Genomic DNA, 21,911 nt, shown 5'->3' with positions numbered 1-21,911 from the left:
GGCATCAGACTGTAACTAACAGGCCTATTCTTCAGAAATATGAACTGCATAGTGCAGAAAAGTATGACAATATGTGTACATGTTTAAATTCAGTTGTAATGCTTATCACTGTATCAGAGTTGATCTGATTGTGGGCAGTACGTGTGTGGCCAGATTCCAGCGTTTATGACCGCAAGTTGGAATTTCTCATCTAACATTTTTTCTGTGAATCAGAATAAATTGTTACTCGCAAATTTCTTTTTTAAAATTATACTGGAAACAGGAAAAGGGTACGGCAACACTCCCTTAGAGAGTAATTAAAGCTGGACAGGCTGATGCATCTGTGTGGAGACTGGATCAAAAGATGATACTGGCGGGGCGGAGTAGTAAAATAAAATTAAAGAATCCCCGCTCAACAGAATACACAACAGACTTGTAGAAGTAGAAGTAGAGGTGACCAACAACCCTTCTATTTAACCTGAATACGATCCACCACTCATCATTATCACCGATTTCACGATCCAAAAGAATTGAACCACCAAGCTACGTAATTACTCTTTTTAACTCTATACTCCGCTAACCACGCAACCTTCAGTCCGATCGCAGCAAACTCCTTACGTATTCTAGTCTTTTATTCCTCCTCTGCACGTTTGAAGACTAGGAGGTTCCGGATGACCGAGACTATATGTATTAACTTATCCCATCAATACAGAAGAAGATGAAACAACCACCGCATCAGCCATCCTGGAGACCATTATCTACTATTCACTTTAAATTGCTCCATAATTATCATCAATCTTTAAACATTCTTAGAATTAACTCTTCTTTTTTATCATTTTAAACAATTTCTTTCTTATCATTTTGGCAATTTAATCAAATTTGTACATACATGTAATCTTATACTTCAATTAAATTTAACGATCCTTTCTTTCTTTTTTTAACAATCTTTATACTGTACATAAATAAATTTAAAAATCCTGTGACGTCATCACCATTATTGTATATAAGGCATCACAGGATCATCATAATTTAATCTTGATAAAGGGTATTGCACCCGAAACGTCGACCCATTAAACAATCTTCTACTTCTACAAGTCTGTTGTGTATTCTGTTGAGCGGGGATTCTTTAATTTTATTTTTAAAATTATGTTAAGAAAACTGATTGATCGGATATTTGGACGATGTAGAAATTATAGTTTTCAGTGCTTACATAACGTGGGGCCACAGTGGCTTGGTAAGTAAGACGTTGGCTTGCTAACCTGGAGGTCATGTGATCCTGTGTGGGATGGAGGGCCTGAAAAGGACAACATGTTCGGATGCGACGAAAAACTGATGTCTCTTGTACACATTGGCGTGTACATTGAAGAACCCTTGACAGTTGGAATTCAACATAAAAGTAAGCCATAGTGCCACTGTCTGGGCAAAATTTCCCTCCTCCTAGCACACTGCATGTCATTTGCCCTGCCCGTCTTTATTAGCCAAGTCGGAGCACAACAGTAGGATGTTGTACCCCTATTTCATTTCATTTCCACTGCTTACATAATGTCTAAAAATATAGTTACCAGAAATAGTTCTATAAATAGTCTATAATATGCAATGTAGTTTTTGGGTTGTTAGAGTAGTGGAATCTTCAACTCAAGTTCAGTCTGTATTAATATTGGAACTTCATACTTGTATGTGGAGGAGTAAGAAAATTGGACTTAAACCTAGACTGTCTCAGGTTACGTGTACCCCAATTGGAACCCTCTGGAATTCCTTATGTCATGACATGTATAAAAGAATAAGGTGTGTTGAGTGTTTCATTTGGTGCATGTAGATCTCCTGGTAGTTGTTCGGGCAAAGTTCTCTGCCATGAATTATGTTAACCCAAAAATTACATTATTCACAAAATTACCAAGTAGACCCTATTTGTTAAATATAAATTGCGTCATTGTTGACAAACAGGAAGTGTTTTAAGGATGGGACAATATATGATCTCAGATTGCTCATGTCTCGGTTATTTCTCAACAGATCTTTCTCAGGTTTTCATTTAATGGATTCTTTGGCGTTTTTTCGAAATTTGGAAGTTTGCTCTATTAGTATTAGCATCAAGAATTTCCGAACATTTTCTTCAGCATTTTTACGACATTCAAGATTTCCAAGGCTTTTCGATTTCTCCCGAGCATGAATAGTTCTCTCCAGATTAAAAATAGACTAAAAGTGACGTTATGGTGGTGTTAGCCTCAGATATTATCTTTCATTTTCAAAGACCTTGTTCCATAACATTTTCAACCGTTTGGCCGTCATATTGCTATTTTGATTCCGATTTTCGCAAAAAAATTTTTTTTAAACCTACTCCAAATGGCAACAATTCTTAGGTAGTTGATTTTTAAATTTTTATTTCGTTTGCTTCCGGTTTCATTTTGATATTCTTTTTGATATTTAGACCTACATGTACTATATGGTGATCTAACCATCCAATGACCCATGTCCTTTGCATACATGTATATGATGACCCCGACGTCTACTAACAACTAATATCAAAAAGTTTGGTCTTGAAGTATAACTTATGGGTTTATTAAGAGTTCAAAATAACAGTTTTTTCCACTTTAATAGGTAACTTGATTGTTGACGTGACAAGACGTGACGTGACATGACATCATGGATATCGTATAATATACGGTAGAGAGCTACAGAATAATGTATTCTCAAACAAAATTTACAAGGATTCACTAAAACCAACATGGCACCCACATGGCACAATTCAGCCGTTGGTGAAAGCCATCAACTATCAATAGAGGGCAAACGATACACCACTTTAGCACCTTCTCATCATTATTAAAAAGAAAAAAAAGTTAAGAATCATTAATTGTTCGGTTATCATACAAAAACAAAATGAGAAAACTATATTCTTGAAGTTACGTAAACCGTGGTTTCTTGTGAGATTACCTAATTTCGCAATTTATGTAGGCATCTCTGCTAGTGTTGTCACGATTACAAAATTCTTGAATCGGTTAATCGGCCAGCCAAAATCGTATCGGTGCTGATTAATCGGATGCCGTATAAATTCTATAATAATAATGGAAAATAAATGTTTCTTTCATTCGCTTACGTCATTGCCGGTAAGGAGTTACGAGGTTTTTCTCTTGCGATTATGTGTGTGTGTGTTGGCAAGTAAATTATAAATGATGCGTAAATGGATGATAGTCATTAGTTTTGTTGTTGAGCGGTTGAGCTGTGTTAAGACATTCCCGAGTTCTGACTTACCCCTACTGCTTAATCTGCTAATTGAAAATCCAACACAGGCAATAGATTACAATTCACTAGTCCAACAATTCCCGTTTTGATCCCCATCAGTTCATAATATCGGCAACATATTGATGAAGAACAAAAAGAGAAGTCACACAAGTCGGTACAAATAACAATTTAAAAACAAACACGTGCGTCTGTCACAGATTTTAAAAGGTGGCAACATATGCCGATTGCGGAGGGGGGCTAATAGAAGAGCCCCCGGACTAGTAATGTCAGATTGGTAAACACGTTTATTCGTTGTCTTGTGCACAGAGGGAATCTTTCGATTATAAGAAGAATAATCAATTTAATATAACGAAATAAATGCATTAAACACTTTAATATGTTTCGTAAAAGTATACACGTAACAGCTAATTAATTGTTAAACATATAAATTTTAAAAACAATTACTCGCAATGGATATTAATTGATTTAAATGTGTATAATACTACATGTAATTCATTAGACTCGCAAATTCATATTTTCTTAAAGTAAAATAACATATGTGTTTAATGGCTGACAAAATTAATACGTATAGCTTTTGTTGATGAACAAGAGTTCGTCTAAAAGTTCAGGGTCAAGTCTACTTCTAAGTTTGGTTACTGTTCTACCGTCAGCACTAAATACCAGTTCGCTTGGAACGGATGTTGCAGGAATCGCAAGGTACTTTCTAGCCAGAATGCTGAGATTTGGTAAAAGCTCTTGGTTTCTGCGCCACCAACCCAAAGAATCGGACGTTTTGACAGGCAGTGAAAAAAAATGTGCCAATTCGTCGACTGCAGAATTAGTAGATTCAACAAAATCCCCAGATATATACCCTGCCACTTTGCTTTGTTTAATAACAGGCTCCGAAAGTTCTGTTTCTGGATCAGGTGGATTATTTTGTTGGAGTTTGTGTAACAATTCCCGAAGATAGTCAAAGACAACAGACTTTTTCGTCTCGGGTAAAAAACGCAAAGATTTATATTTAGGGTCCAGAGACGTTGCGATTATCCAAGGAGAGTTTAAACCGACGTCATTCGGCAAACCATTTAATTCAATTGGGAGACGCTTGACCAAACCGTTGATTATTATTTGCTGATTTAAATCATGTTTGACTAAATTGGATACTAAAATAAAAAATGCAGCTTGAGGAAGGGGAGTTTTCTACAGCTAATAATTCTGTAGCGTCTGCTAGTGGCTGTAAAACCGGGACGATTTCCTCTATAATTTTCCAGAAGCTGTCCCGAATATCAAGTTGTTGTCTGTCGCCAATTTTAGTAACGGATTCATCAAATATTACAGTGTATACTGGTACCCGCAGCTCCAGTAATCTTTTGAGCTTAAAAAAGGAAGAATTCCAATGGGTAGCACGTCTTGGATAAGTTTTTTAATGTCGGACCCTTGAGCTTTAAATAATGTTTCTGTCGCAACCACGGAATGGTTGAAGTGGCCTACGAGTTTTTGTGCTGCGCCCAGCACCCTGTCAATGGGCTTTAATTTGAGGCCATCGTTAACAGCTAGTTGCAGCGTGTGTGCAAAACAGCCCGTGTGGTCGACTGTGGTTTCATCTTCCATATGATCATTTACATGGCGTACAGCCACACGCATATTTGCTGCATTATCTGTTACGACTGCCGTTATATCCTTAATACTAAACTCCTTGGCCAAATCAGTTAAATAGGAAGCTATGTTTTCTCCTGTGTGTTTATCAGCCATAAGTCTCGTCGCCAGTAACTTATTTTCAAGACTCCAGTCATCAGTAAGATAATGTGTGGTCAAACTGATATAAGAATGGTTAGCTATGCTTGTGATATAAAACGATTATCGAGCTCCTTAATGACGTCTTCTTTTGTTTGGTCGTATAGTAAGTGTACGTGTTTGGTAATGGTGGTGCGACACGGTAGTTTATAGTCCGGGTTTAAGGCAGCAACAAAATTCTTAAAACCTTCACCATTGACAATATTTACTGGCCTTAAATCCAGAGCACACATAAGTGCCAACCTTTTATTTATTATGTCTGTTTTTACAGGCAAAAGTTTTTGTCTTGTGAAATTTGTAATGCACGACTGTGTAGACGTCGACGACGAGCCCGCCAAGGACGATGTCGATTGATCGTTCAAACTTACTGATTTGTGTAAATGTTTAATATGGTTTCTCATGTTCGATGTGCTCCCATAATATTTTAAGGTTGCTTGACATAAAGAGCATTTTGTAACGGCCTTGCAGTCGCTTAGATCGAAATATTTCCATATTGTACTCGTCCTTTTATCGTTAGAAGCCATTTTACTACAACTTTTACTATAATCGTAGATGTGTTTGACCAGTGCACTTAAGCTACAGTAAATCACAGTTAGTTATATGGCTGGATAAACTTACCTGTAACAATGTTCCATATAAGGAATGTAATGAGTATTTCGTCACTGTTTACACTAAAACGTGCACAGACGTCATATGTTTTTGTGTGTCACATGATCAAAACAATATTATGGACTGCACGTGTTGACATTTTACAATGAAGGTACTTAGCAGTAAGTTAGTTCTGTTAGGTTACTATTATGTAATAAAGGGAAAGAATAGAAACGCACATATTGAAAGTACTTTATTTATTCTTTAGTGCTTTTAGCAGACAGTAAAAATCAAACATAATAATATGTAATTGTATTTAAATATAAATTGGACGAAAAGACTACCGATTTTTTGTCCCCCGCCTTTCGAAGAAAGCAGGGGACTATTAAAATGGGTTCGTCCGTCTGTCTGTCCGTCCGTCCGTCTGTCTGTCCGTCACACTTTTTGGGACACAATAACTCTCTTCCTAATTGAGCTAGAATGTTCAAACTTGGTGTATGTGTTTATTAGGTCAATGCCTTGATGGAGTTCGAAGATGAGCATTTTCCGCTTAGGGTAAGCAGAGATAAGCAATTTGATTGGTTGATGCTTTGGGACACGATAACTCTCTTCCTAATTGGGCTAGAATGTTCAAACTTGGTGTATGTGTTGATTAGGTCAATGCCTTGATGGAGTTCGAAGATGAGCATTTTCCGCTTAGGGTAAGCAGAGATAAGCAATTTGATTGGTTGATGCTTTGGGACACGATAACTTTTAATTGAGCTAGAATGTTCAAACTTGGTGTATGTGTTTATTAGGTCAATGCCTTGATGGAGTTCGAAGATGAGCATTTTCCGCTTAGGGTAAGCAGAGATAAGCAATTTGATTGGTTGATACTTTGGGGCACGATAACTCTCTTCCTAATTGAGCTAGAATGTTCAAACTTGGTGTATGTGTTGATTAGGTCAATGCCTTGATGGAGTTCGAAGATGAGCATTTTCCGCTTAGGGTAAGCAGAGATAAGCAATTTGATTGGTTGATGCTTTGGGACACGATAACTTTAGTTCTAATTAAGTGAGATTGATGAAACTTGGTGTATAGTTTCATTACAGTAATACCTTGACTAAGTTTGATAATGAGCATTTTCTGCTCAGGGTAAGCAGCAATTTGATTGGTTGATACTTTGGGGCACGATAACTCTCTTCCTAATTGAGCTAGAATGTTCAAACTTGGTGTATGTGTTGATTAGGTCAATGCCTTGATGGAGTTCGAAGATGAGCATTTTCCGCTTAGGGTAAGCAGAGATAAGCAATTTGATTGGTTGATGCTTTGGGACACGATAACTTTAGTTCTAATTAAGTGAGATTGATGAAACTTGGTGTATAGTTTCATTACAGTAATACCTTGACTAAGTTTGATAATGAGCATTTTCTGCTCAGGGTAAGCAGAGCGATACGCAATTTGATTGGTCGAGACTTTGGAAAACAATAACTCTCCTACTTTGATTGTTAGACTATAAGTAAAGATATACTGTTTGATTGTTCAATACTTTGTAAAAGATAATTTGTGATAAATTTATATGTGTCCTCTAATTATTTTCCTATTTCGGCGGGGGACATCAGCCTCACTGTTGGCTTGTTCAAAATGGTAATCGGTTTGAGCTAGAAATCGAATCGACTACGGCTGAACCGATTAATCGTGACAACCTTAATCTCTGCTCATTTGTAAATTGTGTATGCTTGACAAAGGCTTTTATTAAAGTCTTGAAAATAAAAGTGAAATTATGACATGATGTGACGCCTTTTGCCGAAACACGTCCATATCGCATCGAGATTCTTGTTTTTTTCTGTTTTTAATTTCAAATCTATATTTTAATATTCACTAATGCTTCGTTAGTCTAGTCATTACAGGCAGACAGTAATTAATCTGTCAGGCAATTTCAATTATGACAGGCTGGTAACTAAAGTGGTTGATCTGTTAAGTTTTTTTAACTATTGTTTTAAATGCCTTAAGACTTAATCCTTCAATAATTATATGTTTATGTCAACACTTTCATAGGAACTAATTTAGATAAGACTTAATCCTTCAATAATTATATGTATGTGCCAGCGCTTTCATAGGAACTAATTTAGATAAGACAAATGCATGTTACACAAATCATTAGATGGAGAGACCAGCTTAGGTAACCTATATACTAGTTGGATTTCTAGGAAATTGTAATTTGTTTAATTGTTGCTGTTATTTGCTCCTGAAATAAAGTGTTGAAGATCCATTCCAAGAATCTGTATTCATTTCCGATACTTAGAGTTAAAGAACACACATCATTGAGCTACATTCCCTGAAAGTCGATCCCTGTTAATTTATGTTAGTAATTTTCAACCAACTGTTCAACATGATAGCCTGGTTGGGTAATTTGTAATTTGATTTAAGAATGTGTGGGAGGAGATTTTCTGTGTACAATATACGTGTACAGAATGTGTTTCGATCTTGTATATTGTAGGTGAGCCGCAGTGGCTCAGTGAGTAAAATGTTGGTTCGCTAACCGGGAGGTCCAGGGTTTGATCCCGGTGTTGGCCAGGAAACTTCAACAAGATTTTTCGGCATAGTTACCCCTTGTCAGAGATGCAGGACAGAGGGTCTGGCAAGTGACAACTTATAGTTGTTCGGATTGGTGGAAAAAACCTGAGGTCCCATGTACACATTTGCGTGCATGTAAAAGAACCGTTGACAATTTGAATTCGAAATAGGTGATATCGCTGCAGTCCGGACAAATTTATCTCGTAGCATATTACATTTTGTACGTCCGCCTCCATTAGCCTAGTCGGTCAGAAAAGTAGAATGTTAAACACCATTTCATTTCAATTACATTGTATAAGGTTAGGCTAAGAAATTTAATGTATTTTAGCATCCTTGTAGACTGTTTATATAATAGCTTTTTGTCATGGGCATTTCATTGGCCACTGCTATTGTCAAAACCTCCTTCGCTTTGTGTAGCAATGAGTTTGTTTTTCGCAACATGTACACAACAATGCAATATAGCAGAGATGTAAAGAACAAAGATGAAATAAAATGGGATTTAACGTCCTACTGTTAAGTAAGAAGATATTTTGTGAACTATTGGTTATTTTAAGCAAGCGTAAGCGTAAGATATCAATGTTGAAACAGTAAATATATAATCAATGAAAATCACACATTTGCTTCTTCAGATCAGTGAATATGGACCAATCAGGCAGCACTTAACTCCAGCAAGTAGGTCACCATGACAACAATAATACTAGTTGCTGTGTAATATGACCTAATTGTTGGATACAGCTGATAGTTGGGTTGGGCTTTGCGTACATAGTTGTCTACTGTTATTAAATGTATGGGTATATAAAGGTGAAAATCTGGCCAGTGTTTTATTAATATATAAACATTAAACAATCTATTATGACTTTTTATGTAATGATTTATTATTTGTGGGGATTATAGATATTTGATGCAACAATATTTAGATTAAATTAACAGTATAAAGATAGATAAGAATTAAAATTTGCAAAAATGTTGTTTATTCAAGCTTTCTGCATTATTTTGATTTAACATATAAATTTGAGCCATAAAATTGGCCAGCGTTTGCAAAATCCACCATGTATTAAAGCACAATTTTGGTAAATTTTTGCGGGTACAGGTTGGGAATTAGGGTGAATGAACATTACAAGACTTTTGATACTTAAGAGATATTTACTTAAAGTCAGATGATGTCATTTAATATAATGTATAGACTGCATTATCACTTAGTTTTAATATAAACAAAATGGCCTTAATTTTATTTTGTGGGATATACTGATTTGATTGAAAGTACTGGGGAAACATTGCAACTAAAATGTGATCTTTGACATTTCGGACACAAGCAAGTCAACAGCAACCCACTGAGGTCTTAAATGTAACAGTGAAATATTGGCATCATTTGCAGTGATAAAAATCAAAGTCAGTAATGTGTGTGTGTCCATATTTAGCAGCCACCCACACCATGTAACTGTCAGTAAATGGAGGAGATAAACTCATAATGGCTGCTAGTGGGTTCCAGTAGATCTTGAATGAATGTATATGTTATATAGGGCATTTACAGTGTTCAGGTGTCAACCCTGGCATATCGTTGCGTCTTCCAAAGAACTGTAGGTGTTATACTGATTCTAAATTTTTTAAAGAGACATTTTATGTCCCATACATGTATCTGCACCACAGAATTTTGATTTTCAACGATTCATTCTGTCGAATTTCATTTTTAGCATTTACGCAATAATGAAATCGTTTTTCTTACACGTTATCATCGTAATCTAATGTGGTTACGTTCAGAATTGCAAGATTAAAGTGTATCTATCCATCAAGCAAGATTTACAATCTAACCTTCATTAAGAATAATCTCAGACCCACGTAATAATATTGAACATGTATATGTGGGCTTGAACTGATATCCTAAAATGGTAATGCATTTCGAAAGGTGGTATAAAAAATAAACATTGCTGAATGTCAGTAATGGGTATAAGAATTGGCTTCAAATTTGATCCGGGGGTGGGGGGGGGATGGCCAAATGGTTTAACATGTGTGCTTTAGATAATATGGTCTGTCATTGAGTGTAGTGGCATGGTTTCTATTCTCCGTTCTTGAGACATGTACATGTAGGGTTGCCTATCTAACCTCATACTCATAAGTGTTCTCCAGTTTCCTCCCACTGCAAAAGACCCCTACACACAATGAAGCGAATTATTGATTTAAAATTTAACCATATACTAATCCTGAAATGACCTAGTTTGTGTCATGGATGTTAAACCCCATTTATCTGTCTCTTATAAGTTCTCTCACTGATCAGCAGTGAATATTCGCAAATATCACTGCGAGGGATGACATCGGTGTGGGTTAATGAGCTCGCAATATTAACTTTTTTCCTTGTGCAAATTAAATTCTAGGACATTTTTTTGAAGTAATAGAAAAATAAATAAAGGTGTTTAAAGTATATCTGGATAAAGAATATTTCCTATTTAGTGTAAATGAGTATATGAAATGATTAAAAGGCACCATTCTGCTCGGACTCGTCCACGTCGTGTAAACATTGCATGAGCTATCGAGCGAGTGATCAACGCTGTGTGATATGACGTCATATGTGGAAGGAATTTGAACTTATAAATGTCAGTCATCTATACTGCAGTATTGCGAATCATTGCTATTACAATACCTCAATCAAACAGATTGATAAGTTCTAGTCAAAGCAAGCACGTCTTCATTAGCCAGCTTAGGGCACAAAAGTAAAATGTTCAAATCCATTTAAATCCAAAAAAAAATTTTTTTAGTCTGAGTGATAGTGATAGTGTCTCTTTAAGCTCTCTCCTTTTTATTAATATTTTATTAGGAGAGACTCTGCAGAGATATAGGATGTACCTGTATGAACAATGTGGCTCACCTGACGGGTTTAGTATTAACACAGTAAATTATTGTGATGGGTGTAACTTCCTGCTTTATAAAACATGTCAATTACACAAAGAAAAAATAACCTGAATAAAAAGGGCTCCACGACTCTTTATTTAAAGATATACATAATTGCCATGTGGTGTATATATATATATATATATATATATATATATATGACTGTTAAAAAGAAAATGTGGATCACATAGAATAAGTTTGTAATGATTTCAGTTTTTTCTGTAACATGTACATGCGTGGGGGGGTAATTGATTAAGATTTCATTCGTAACAAATGTTATCTAAATCGAAATTTGTTTAATATATATGCCAGTGTGTTGGTAAATTGTAACACATTCACGGAATTTGTTTAGTATTAAAGTACATGTACATACTGATTTGTTGACCACAGATTTTGATTGGAAAAGGAACTGTTTTTTTTATTGTAAGGCAGGAGTAAGAGTAAAGTTAAAAATAACTGTGTTGTTATGCTTGATTACTAGTAATTCTCTGCATGAAGATGTACCATGTCGACTGAGTCTACATGTGTTTCTGGATGTCTATTTACCTATATTTATTGAGTTGAGTCATAGTTTTCAGCTCAAGGTAAAATTCACAATGTACATGTGTGTTTGTGTGGTGTTTATGTATTTCTTATAGCAGTTCACTGTACTCAAACATACATAATGCAAAATGATCAACTTTTTTTACACAATGTGAACTGCACAGGTGTATTTCTTATCCGTTAATTTCGTAAGAAGGAAAATTATGTTATGGAAATAAGGATTTCATGACTTGTATGATATATCTTATAAATGTTTAGGAGAGATGCCTAAATATTTTTTAGTGACTGAGTGAAGTCAGCTGCTCATTAAATTACTTTTACAAGAATCGTGCCCTGGAGGGTTATTGATAAAATGTTAAGTTACAAACTGTTTATAGTAAAACTACATGTACATTTCAGGTTGTGTGTTTGTGTTCTGCAAGTTTACTTTATTAAATATTAATATTATAGATAACTAAACTATTAATTAAATTATATTTTTCAGGCCTTTAAATGACCATGACCGAGCGTCGCACGATCAAAACTCAATTGATTAAGCAATCCGAAATAGAAGAAAACGAAGAAAGTGCATCAGATGAGACGAATGGAAGTCCGAATTCTGATGTTTCCGATGCAACGATTACTGCAAGTAAGTCTTTGGTTAAATAACATGGGTTTTTTGGGGTTTTTTTTTTATTCCCCTCATAGCACACTGTATGGCGTATGCCCGTCTTCATTAGCCCAGTATAGGAGCAGAACAGTAGGACGTTAAACTCCATTTCATTTTATTTCATTTCATTTGTTTCTTTAAGAAGGCTATGTACATAAAACATAAGTGGAAGTATCACTGTACTTTGTCAAAAGTGACCCTGAAAAACAGGATTGATTTTATAATTTTAGAGAAAATGAATTTCTTGCAATAACAGAAAGAAGGGTTACATGAAATTGGTTTTTTTTCCAAATGTCCTTGGATATATCATATCTTTTTATATTGGCTATCTAAATGCTCAAAATGAACCAGTTTTAAGTCCCATATGGTCCACCATTTTCATTAGCCCAGTCAGAGCAGAACAGGATGTTAAACATCATTTCGATTTCATTTCATTTCCATCTAAGTGTCTATTAAAAAAAATTTGAATTTCTAATTTGGGTAAATGAGCTACGTGTACATGCAGCATACAATTGAAAGCGATGTCTGCCCCATGACATGCACATTTCATTGTTTGTGGAAAATCATGATCTCTTGTTGATACCGTACATGTATGTGAATGTATAATTAATGTAGAACTGAGGACAGGTGATAACAAAATTTATAAGACTGTTGTTGTTATAGTCTGTAAGGGTAATGCACAACAATTTTAACTAAGTCATAAATAGTCTATAGAAATTGTTTACAAATATAAGTGTGATAAGATACAATCAGTTATTCAGTGAGTGTACATAAAAAAAACCGAGGTTTGTAAAAAAAAATAATAATTTAATTTATATTGCATTTTTCTAGAAAAGGAGGCCCATTTTCAGATAAAAACCATTAGTTTTGGATGGAATGCAAAAAGGGCGTGAACTCGATTTTCAAAAGCTAGTCAATTGGGTAATTAAACCACTTAGAGCAAACAATCAAGGGTGGAGTTGCCAACATCTCGCAGCAACAGACCCTTTCATTGGCTTTTCCCTTGCATCAACCAGAACAACTCTTCCCGATCCTAGTGTAGTAAAGACAAGTAAAACAAAATTTTGAACTATAAAAAAACAAAATGAAATAGGATCTGTAGTTTAATCAGATTGCACTAAAAGAAGTCCCCAGATTTGTCCCAGTCATCTATATGTTGAGTATGTACTTCTAATGCAGTTAACCTATGTTGCTATGATTGAATGTAAAATAGTGCCAACCGTCCCTAAAAATCCTGTGAAAATTGCTGGATCCGATAATTCTGTAAGATTTTTTAAAATAATGTTCTTTGGTAAATAAAAATAATTTAAGGATTCTCTTCACAAATAGATATTTTGCGCTAAGAAATTTTCGTATAAATGACAAGTTTTGGTGAAATGCAAATACATGTATGTTGATGCATCAAAGCGACTATTGATGGTTATCTTCGGTGCAACGGTACGGAAAATTTTACCTGATATCAGCACTATTGTCGATTGGTAAATGGCGCAATCTTTTCCCTGAGGCAAGCGACGTGCAATGTACATGTACTTCGTCTAGTTTCTTTTGATTAAGGTTCTGTATCTGTCATTTGTTAAGGTTACTTCAAAATGGGATGTTTAGTGCGCAGCTTTTACTGATAAATGATGTCTATGAATGTGGCAATTGGACATACTATGATATATTGCTTGTTAAATTTGATCTATTACTGTTTACTTGATAGTGTTGTTGTATATTAAACAAAATTTGTTATAGTGATCAGTCTGAATTCAGTAAATGTTGTGCTTTCCGATTAGAATTCTCTTCCAAATTCATTTCCTAGGAGAGTAAAATTCCTATAAAGTAGATTTATTAAATTCTAGATTCACAAAAAATTTTATTTGCATTTATCTGATTGGCTTATTTTTGAAACTTGATTGAGGGAGATTGGGTTGCCAAGTTGTCTGTCATTGAATCAAGTGACGTTTCGATTTCCTGCTTGTATGTGACAAGGAGTAGGGTTGCCTGTCTAACCTTGTGGGTTTTCTCCGGCTCCTCCGGTTTCCTTCCACTTCTAAAGACCTCTACGGGCAAACAAATTATAGAAACAAAAATCTTCTTTATTAACTGTTCACACAAACTGTTTATCTAAATTTGCTTTTAAAGATACCTTCCCACAAAAGTATTTATCGGGTTATTGCCCATAAAAGTATGGGAATTTTGGTATATATGGAAAGTGGAAATATCCAGTCTTACTAGAAAAATACTGGATTCCCTGAAAAACACTCATGGACCGCATACAGGACAAAAATGTAAGGGTGTCCCTAACCGCCAACCTGACAATTAGGGATGTCTGCTCGAGTGACGTCAAAGGTTGCACGAGACAATTGTCTGATTTCTCAGCAGTAGTGAGTGCTTGATGTATTTGTTGATAAACTTGATGGTGAGCTTAAACATACAACATTTTCGGAGATAAAAACCAGGGAAAAAAATTTTTGGCAGTGGATAATCCGAGAATTAATTAGGTTTTTATATTTATGATAAATGGACAGCGATTACAGACAACTTTGTCCTGTATGTGCAATGAATTCTCCTCCGGCTCCGTACTCGTTGCTACATGTACTTGTAGGTACTGCGTCAGCCAAATCACGTGACACAAACATGGCAAAAAAAACCAAGGTCCTGTGTACTCATTTGCTTGTACGTACTTAAAAACCCTTGAGAGTTGAAAGTCAAAGTAAGAGTAGACTTTAGCGCTGTTGTCCGTGCAAAGTTTCCCTCATGAGTCATAGCATAAAGCATGGCATATGTCTGTCTTCATTAGACCAGTCGGTGAAGAAAGGTAGGATGCTAAACCCCATTTCATTTCTTATGACCCTTGTCATCTCATCTGATTTAAATATGATGTCAGCTATATTATATACTTTTATATTGTAGATATACCTGTCTGTATTCAGTCAGCCAGTGATTCTCCAGAAAATGGCTCACCAGAAGAATCTGGCACATCAGAATGTATAGATAAAGAAAGGAAAGAAAAACCAAGGTCAAATAATGCTTCCGCTGTAAGTATTTTGGCTGTATTAGGTTTTGTTTTTCTACCTAATTGGGAATGTTTTTAGTGTTTAAATCCAAATTTTCTTTGATTTAATGTGTTATTAATGATTATGACCTAATGAAAACCTGAGACATGTACTTATTGCTTATACAATAATGTTGAATTGCTAAAAGGTTATATTTTGTAGCATCTTGCAGAGAAGTTATCAAGCTATGGACGTATATCTTCTTTGTGGGGGGGGAAGGGGGTTCAGTGGCCAAATGGTTAGAATGTGCGCGCTGAATCATAAGGTCTGTTATAGAGTCAACTGGCATGGTTTGGATTCCCTGGTTGCACGGGACAAGGAGTAGGGTCACCTGTCCAACCTCGTGGGTTTTCTCTGTGTCCTCCGGTTTCCTCCCACTGCTAAAGACCCCTACGCGCAAGCGAATTATTAAAAAGAATTAAATCCTGTGTTAGTCCCGAAATTACCAAGTTTGTGTCGAGTGGACGTTAAACCCCATTTCTCTCTCTCTCTCTCTCTCTCTCTCTATATACACTGTGTATATTCCATGAATTACTGATACATTTTAATATATTTTCAACCCACTAAAACTGTCATTCAGTTGATAGATACTAAACACCATAGATGTTCAATAAGTGCGTGTCTAAACTGAGTTTGATGATGAACATTTTCGTCTTAGATTAAGACGTGCTGTGTCATTATTTTATCCCAGACTAGTTTGTGACATATCCACCTGCTAGTCTCTTGGGCTTCTCTGCGTCCTTCGGTTTCATCCCACTGCATAAGAGCCACATTTTTAAAAGAACTGTTTACAAACAAAAATGGACCATATGCTAGTCCCAAAATGACAGATTAGTGTTGTGTAGATGTTAAACCCCATTTCTTTCTATCCAATCTGATTAAAATACAGATCTATATTTCGTTTCGTTTTTTTTTATACTTTCGATGGCCTACACTGCATGAAGATCTGACAAGTTATAGCGATAGGTCACGTCAGGGGTCAAAAGACCGACTTATGACCCTATGATGTCAGACATTTGATTAACCAATCAGCATTGATGTTACTAGTGGATTACCCACAGTTCCGTGCAAAACACGCCTAAAACTCGCCGTGACAGACCGTTTCATTGGCTTATCCCTGACACCATTCAGAACACGAGTTAAATAACAACTCTTCCAGATCCAAGTGTAGTAACGACAAGTAAAACGAAATTTTGAACTATAAAAACGAAACGAAATAGGATCTGTGTTTTAACCAGATTGCTTTCTATCTCCTTGGAAAAAAAAGTACAAAATTTCAGTATGAATATGGTATAGAATATATGATTTATTATAGCTATACAAGGTATCTTTTGTCTCCTGTGTCTCCTTGTGTAATAGTATTGATTTTTCATTGGAGTAGAAAACCAGTTCTAGGCCACACGGACAAGTATTTTATGAAGGATTAAGGCTGAAAGAACATGAACTAGACTGATGTAACTTAATTTCTGTTGAAGAACTCTTGTTCAGTACAATATATTGATTAACTATTCTTTACTTAATACTCGGTTCATACCTTGTTGGTATAAAGAGTTACTGCTTATTCTTGACTTTGTTAAACATGCAGCATACATAGATAATTAAGATCCATTTCTTTTCATAGCATAGAAAAGTCAAAATGTTATAAATGGACACAGTTTGTCTTTAATATTGCTTCAATATCTAAGGCCACACAAAAAAAATTATTCTGGCGACACAAAAAAATTATTCTGGTTCTCAGAAAATCCTTCGTAAAAAATTGATGCGGTAGAGCGCTTTTATGTTAAAATCTAGCTAGTTTTTTTATGTTTAATTATAAATTTAATATTTATTTTACTCTTAATAAGAAGAACAAAAAATAGGTAAGATTTTTAGTAATGGCCGAATAACTATGTGCCTTCATCTCGATTAACTCCTGAGAAAATGTTTTCAAATCCGCTGGGTTTTGTTTTGGCGACCATTACAATTACGTGGTCTTCATACCTTTGGAGTCCGCAAACATTGTGTTTCATGTTGATGATTATACAGAGTAATGATAAAGAAAAAAAAAAAAACAATAGTAAGGCAGTGTCTAGTTGTTAGGGTTGGTACAAAAAATTTGAATTTCCGACATAATGTAGCACGCTGTTTGGCATATGCCCATCTTCATTAGCCTAGTCCGAGCAGAACAGCAGGTTGTTATATCCGATTTCATTTCTATAAAAAACATGAACTGTAAGGCCTATTGGTGTGAACTCATTCTTTCCTAGTGCTAAAGTATGATGGATGCAAATAGAAATCATCAATATTTTGCTTCTGTGTAAGTCAATTATTGTGTAAATTCATTTTTCAGTGATAATTTGTCAAGTTGTGTAGTTTCATTATTCGGCATATACTCCAGTTTTAACTTGATTTTCAGAATTAGGGACGTGTTAAATTTCCAATAAGCTAAACCAAGCATTGAATATTTTGAAATGTAATATCAAACATAACATCTTTACAACACATATTTAACTCTAGACAAATCAAATCATGTGTTATGGGTACTTGAAACTTTAGATCACACTAAATTGATTTTCTCTTCTTCGGGAACACCTATAAAAAAACGTTTTCTTCTTGTTTCTTCGGGAAAAGAATTAATCTAAAAACCAAAAGTACTTAGTTGTGCTGTTTAAGAACAGGTGAGTCACGGTGGCTAAGTGGGTAAGACGTTGACTTGCCAGCCTGAAGGTAGTGGGTTTGATCCCAGTGTTGCCCGAGAAAGTTCATTGGGGTTTTCTAGTGTGGTTTCCCATTGTCAGTCTGACAAGGACAACTATCTAGTTGTTTGGATGGGACGAAAGACCAAGGTCACTTGTACACATTGGCATGCACGTAATGAGGGCCCTTGACAGTTGGAATTTGATTTACGATTAAGAGTAGGCTTTAGCGCCACAGTCGGGGCAAGATTTCCTTCATAGCATACTGTATGGCGTATACCTGTCTTCATTACTCCAGTCGGAGCAGAACAGTAGGACATTAAAAGCCCATTTGATTTCATTTCTGTTAAGAACATTTAGTTCACAAAATTTGGAAGAATAGAAAATAAAATTTATGTGGCTTTCAGTGTACATTCTCAAGATTTGTCACATAATATTAGACTTCCATTTTCTTGATTATTGGTTTTTAGTACACGGCACCATTTTCAATGTTTTGTGAATAGATGAATTTAAATTACTGTATAATTAAGATTTATAAAGGGTTTTGAGAGGAGTTGATCCTTCAGAGAATACATTTGAACAGAAGAAAAATGTCTGTTATTAATGTATTTCTCTATTGCTAAATGACACTTAAGATTAAACCAATTTGTGAAACTGTAATCATATGTTACATATAAATTATACATGTACTACATTTGATATTTTTTTTATCCATGTGTAAAAAAGATGGACCAAAATTTCAAAAATGGCTGTTTAATTTGGTCGCTTCTGTTCGGGGTTCGCTTATGGTGTTGGCTGACAGAATCCCTCTAAATTTTACGGCACTGTGTCGGTGATGCAGGACGGAGGATTTGTCTTGTCATTCAGATGGGATAAGAAACCATGGTCCTGTGTACACTTCATGGCGTATGCTTGTCTTCATAAGCCCAATGGTGCATTCACTTAGGATGTTAAACCCCATTTCCTTTGTTTTTCTGTCTGATGGAAAAAAAGAAAGAGAAAAGATGAACCCTATTACTGACCTAAATTGTTTGAACATGCTAGTTTAGTAAGCTTATCTTTTTCAATAATTCACTTGTTCCTTGTCATATAGAAGCAAGGAATCGAAACCACGATAGGCCTACTTGATGCAATGGCACCTTACCTTATCTTTCAATAATTCATTTGTTCCTTGTCATATAGAAGCAAGGAATCGAAACCACGATACTTGATGCAATGACAAATTAGAACATTCGGTCCACCAACCAACCACTAATTGTAGGAATGCAATAATGAATATATGTTAGTAGTTTTTTTCAACAGCTTGACAGTTTCCTTCATTGGTTAAAGCTATGAATTTAATGTCATTTTAAGAATGAAAAAAAAAGATGAATTCTGGTTATATGTTATGATGGTCTTCGAATTTATTTTTGTAACGGTATATCCATATAATTAGGTGATGGAATAGAAAAATTATATTTAATTGCCTCAGTGTAAATTATTTTTAATATTTTCTTTGTTACAGAAATTGAAGAGAGAAGTAGCCCTGTGTGATGATGTTACTCCACCACCAGAGAGAGCTGATAGCTTTGAGGGTGAAAGTCCTGCATATGAAACACCAACCAGCTATGATACCCTGGTTATACCAAACAATATTAAATTAGAAAAACAAGGTTCCCAGGGTTCGGAAACTTCTGCTTCTCCATGTCTTTCTCGAGGTAATCTAATTATCAATATTTATACTTAACCCATTTGCACTCGGCACAATCTGGTTAAAACACAGATCCTATTTCCTTTCGTTTTTATAGTTCAAAATTTCGTTTTACTTGTCTTTACTACACTTGGATCTGGAAGAGTTGTTATTTAACTCATGTTCTGAATGGTGTCGGGGATAAGCCAATGAAACGGTCTGTTACAGCGAGCTTTAGGCGTGTTTTTCATGAACTGTGTGTAATCCACTACTAACATCAATGCTGATTGGTTAATCAATGTCTGACGTCATAGGGTGATAAGTCGGTCTTTCGACCCCTGACGTGACCTTTCGCTATAACTTGTCAGATCTTCATGTAGTGTAGGCCATCGAAAGTATAAAAAAACGAAACGAAATATAGATCTGTATTTTAATCAGATTGCACTCGGCAGAGTTCCTTGAAGAAAATTAGAGAAAAGGAGTATATTAGAACAGGTACATCCTTGGACAGATCGAAACTGCTGTTCCTTAGACCACCTCGAGAGAAAGAGAAATGGGGTTTAACTTCCACTCAACACAAACTAAAGTCATTTCAGGACGAACATATGGCTCAATTTTATTTCAATAATTCGCTTGCGCATGGGGGTCTTAAGCAGTGGGAGAAAACCCACAAGGCTGGACAAGCGACCTTACTCCTTGTCACATAAAAGATGGGGAGAAAAAGCAAGCCACTTGACTCAATGACACACCTTGATGCAACATGTGCGTTAATCAATAGGCCACCCAACCCCCAGACCACCTCCAACTACCTGAGATATATGAAGAGCTTTCCATATGATAGGACACTGTATCAATATATTTTTGCCATATTGATATTTTTCTACTTTTATTTTATATTCAAGTGTTACATGTAGCTAGACTGTTTATAAAGACTTCATAATCAGTCATATTATTTGGGCTGTGCAGTAAACAATAAGTCTGCTAAGCCAAGACCAAAGGTGTAGAAACAAAGTGAAGTGTGTATTCACATAATCAGTCATATTATAGTCTTTGCACTGCATTTGCAGTAAACAATAGTGTCCAAGACCAAAGTTATAAAAACAATAAAACCATTCAAAATAAAACTGCTTTGATAAACCCTGACTTTCTCGAAGTATTGCAATACTGCAATATATCGCAATACTTTTTGTCAAGTAGAACAATATATTGCAATGCTATTTCTAGCCGCAATACACAGCCCTAGTTGTGTATGTGAGGCTCTAAAGCTACATGGGGCCTAATTCACAAAGTCTTAAAAACTAAACTTATTACGGTAAGTATACAGCCTTTTCATTTGCTGAGTGTTAATATAAATCCTTCTACAAATATTAGATTCTGGGCAATAAAAAGACTGCATTTTTAATTGAAACTACTTTAACCATAGCTATTTGGTTTTATTTTATTGAAATTTTCAAGACCTTTTATGGCTGTTATTTTGATCTCAGAATATTAAACATACTTATGCAAGAGCTAAATCTGCCTATCGTAGGTTTTTCTTTAGGCCTGAAATGTTATATAAACTATTAATTAGACATTAATTAACGTATCCAGACCATAATCAACTTTCGATGTCAACGCTAGCCTGCGATATTTGTTGGATTATGATCCGATTTGCTGCATAACTTCCCTTCTCGATTTAACAATTAAATGGATGATCAAGACTATGATTTTTGTCGTACCGACTTTAGTAATGATGACCAAGGCTATGCGGAACTTTTGATCGCTTATTTCTCGGTTGATAGTGGATCAATTTGAATGAAATTTTCAGCAAATTGCCTTTACATTATCTAGATTTTAACTATTATAGTTAGAACTGCCAACTCGTTATCTAATCTCCCATAATGTATCTTTAATATTTTATAACAACCACGAAGCATCAAAATTGCTCAATGTGATCTGAGCTCTAAGAGTATTGTTTATTTGTTGTTCAACATATTTTTGTTAATTACAGATTCCAGCTTAGATTCTACATATAAAGATTCAACCGGTATAGATTTGGTCGAGTTTATAAGAAAAACATTGAACAAATCTGTCAAAGATAAGAAAATGCTTCTTCAGCTAGAAAAAGATTTTAAGAAATTTATTAAAGAACCCAAGTGAGTTTTTAATTCTTGACACTGTGTATTAATCTTAATCAAAGATTGAACTTTAAACTGCATTAAAACGCAAGTATAAAATGAAATGGTGTTAGCAATCTACGTTTCTGCAAGAAAGCAAATTACATACATGTAGTTGAGAATTATGATAACCTTTTTTCTCTAGCTCCGTCTCCAGAATGAATA

The 21,911-nt window shown here is 35.2% G+C and overlaps 1 protein-coding gene across 4 annotated transcripts in view; it reads left to right on the top strand.

Annotated features, from left to right (window-relative positions):
* Window positions 1-21,911, top strand: part of LOC126820418 (cAMP-regulated phosphoprotein 21) — a 48,209-nt gene that overhangs the window by 6,607 nt on the left and 19,691 nt on the right. For all 4 annotated transcript variants that reach the window (XM_050548349.2, XM_050548348.2, XM_056101087.1 and 1 more), the window contains exons 2-5: window positions 12,044-12,187; window positions 15,104-15,228; window positions 19,426-19,618; window positions 21,581-21,725. In XM_050548349.2, coding sequence (XP_050404306.1) covers window positions 12,052-12,187; window positions 15,104-15,228; window positions 19,426-19,618; window positions 21,581-21,725 — 599 coding nt within the window. In that variant the 5' untranslated portion in view covers window positions 12,044-12,051. The remainder of the gene's footprint in view (window positions 1-12,043; window positions 12,188-15,103; window positions 15,229-19,425; window positions 19,619-21,580; window positions 21,726-21,911) is intronic.

The sequence above is a fragment of the Patella vulgata genome, chromosome 5 (genome assembly GCF_932274485.2).
Source record: "Patella vulgata chromosome 5, xgPatVulg1.2, whole genome shotgun sequence".
Lineage (NCBI taxonomy): Eukaryota > Metazoa > Mollusca > Gastropoda > Patellidae > Patella > Patella vulgata.
Note: the sequence above shows the minus strand (reverse complement) of the source record. Positions and strands in the feature narration are given on the sequence as shown.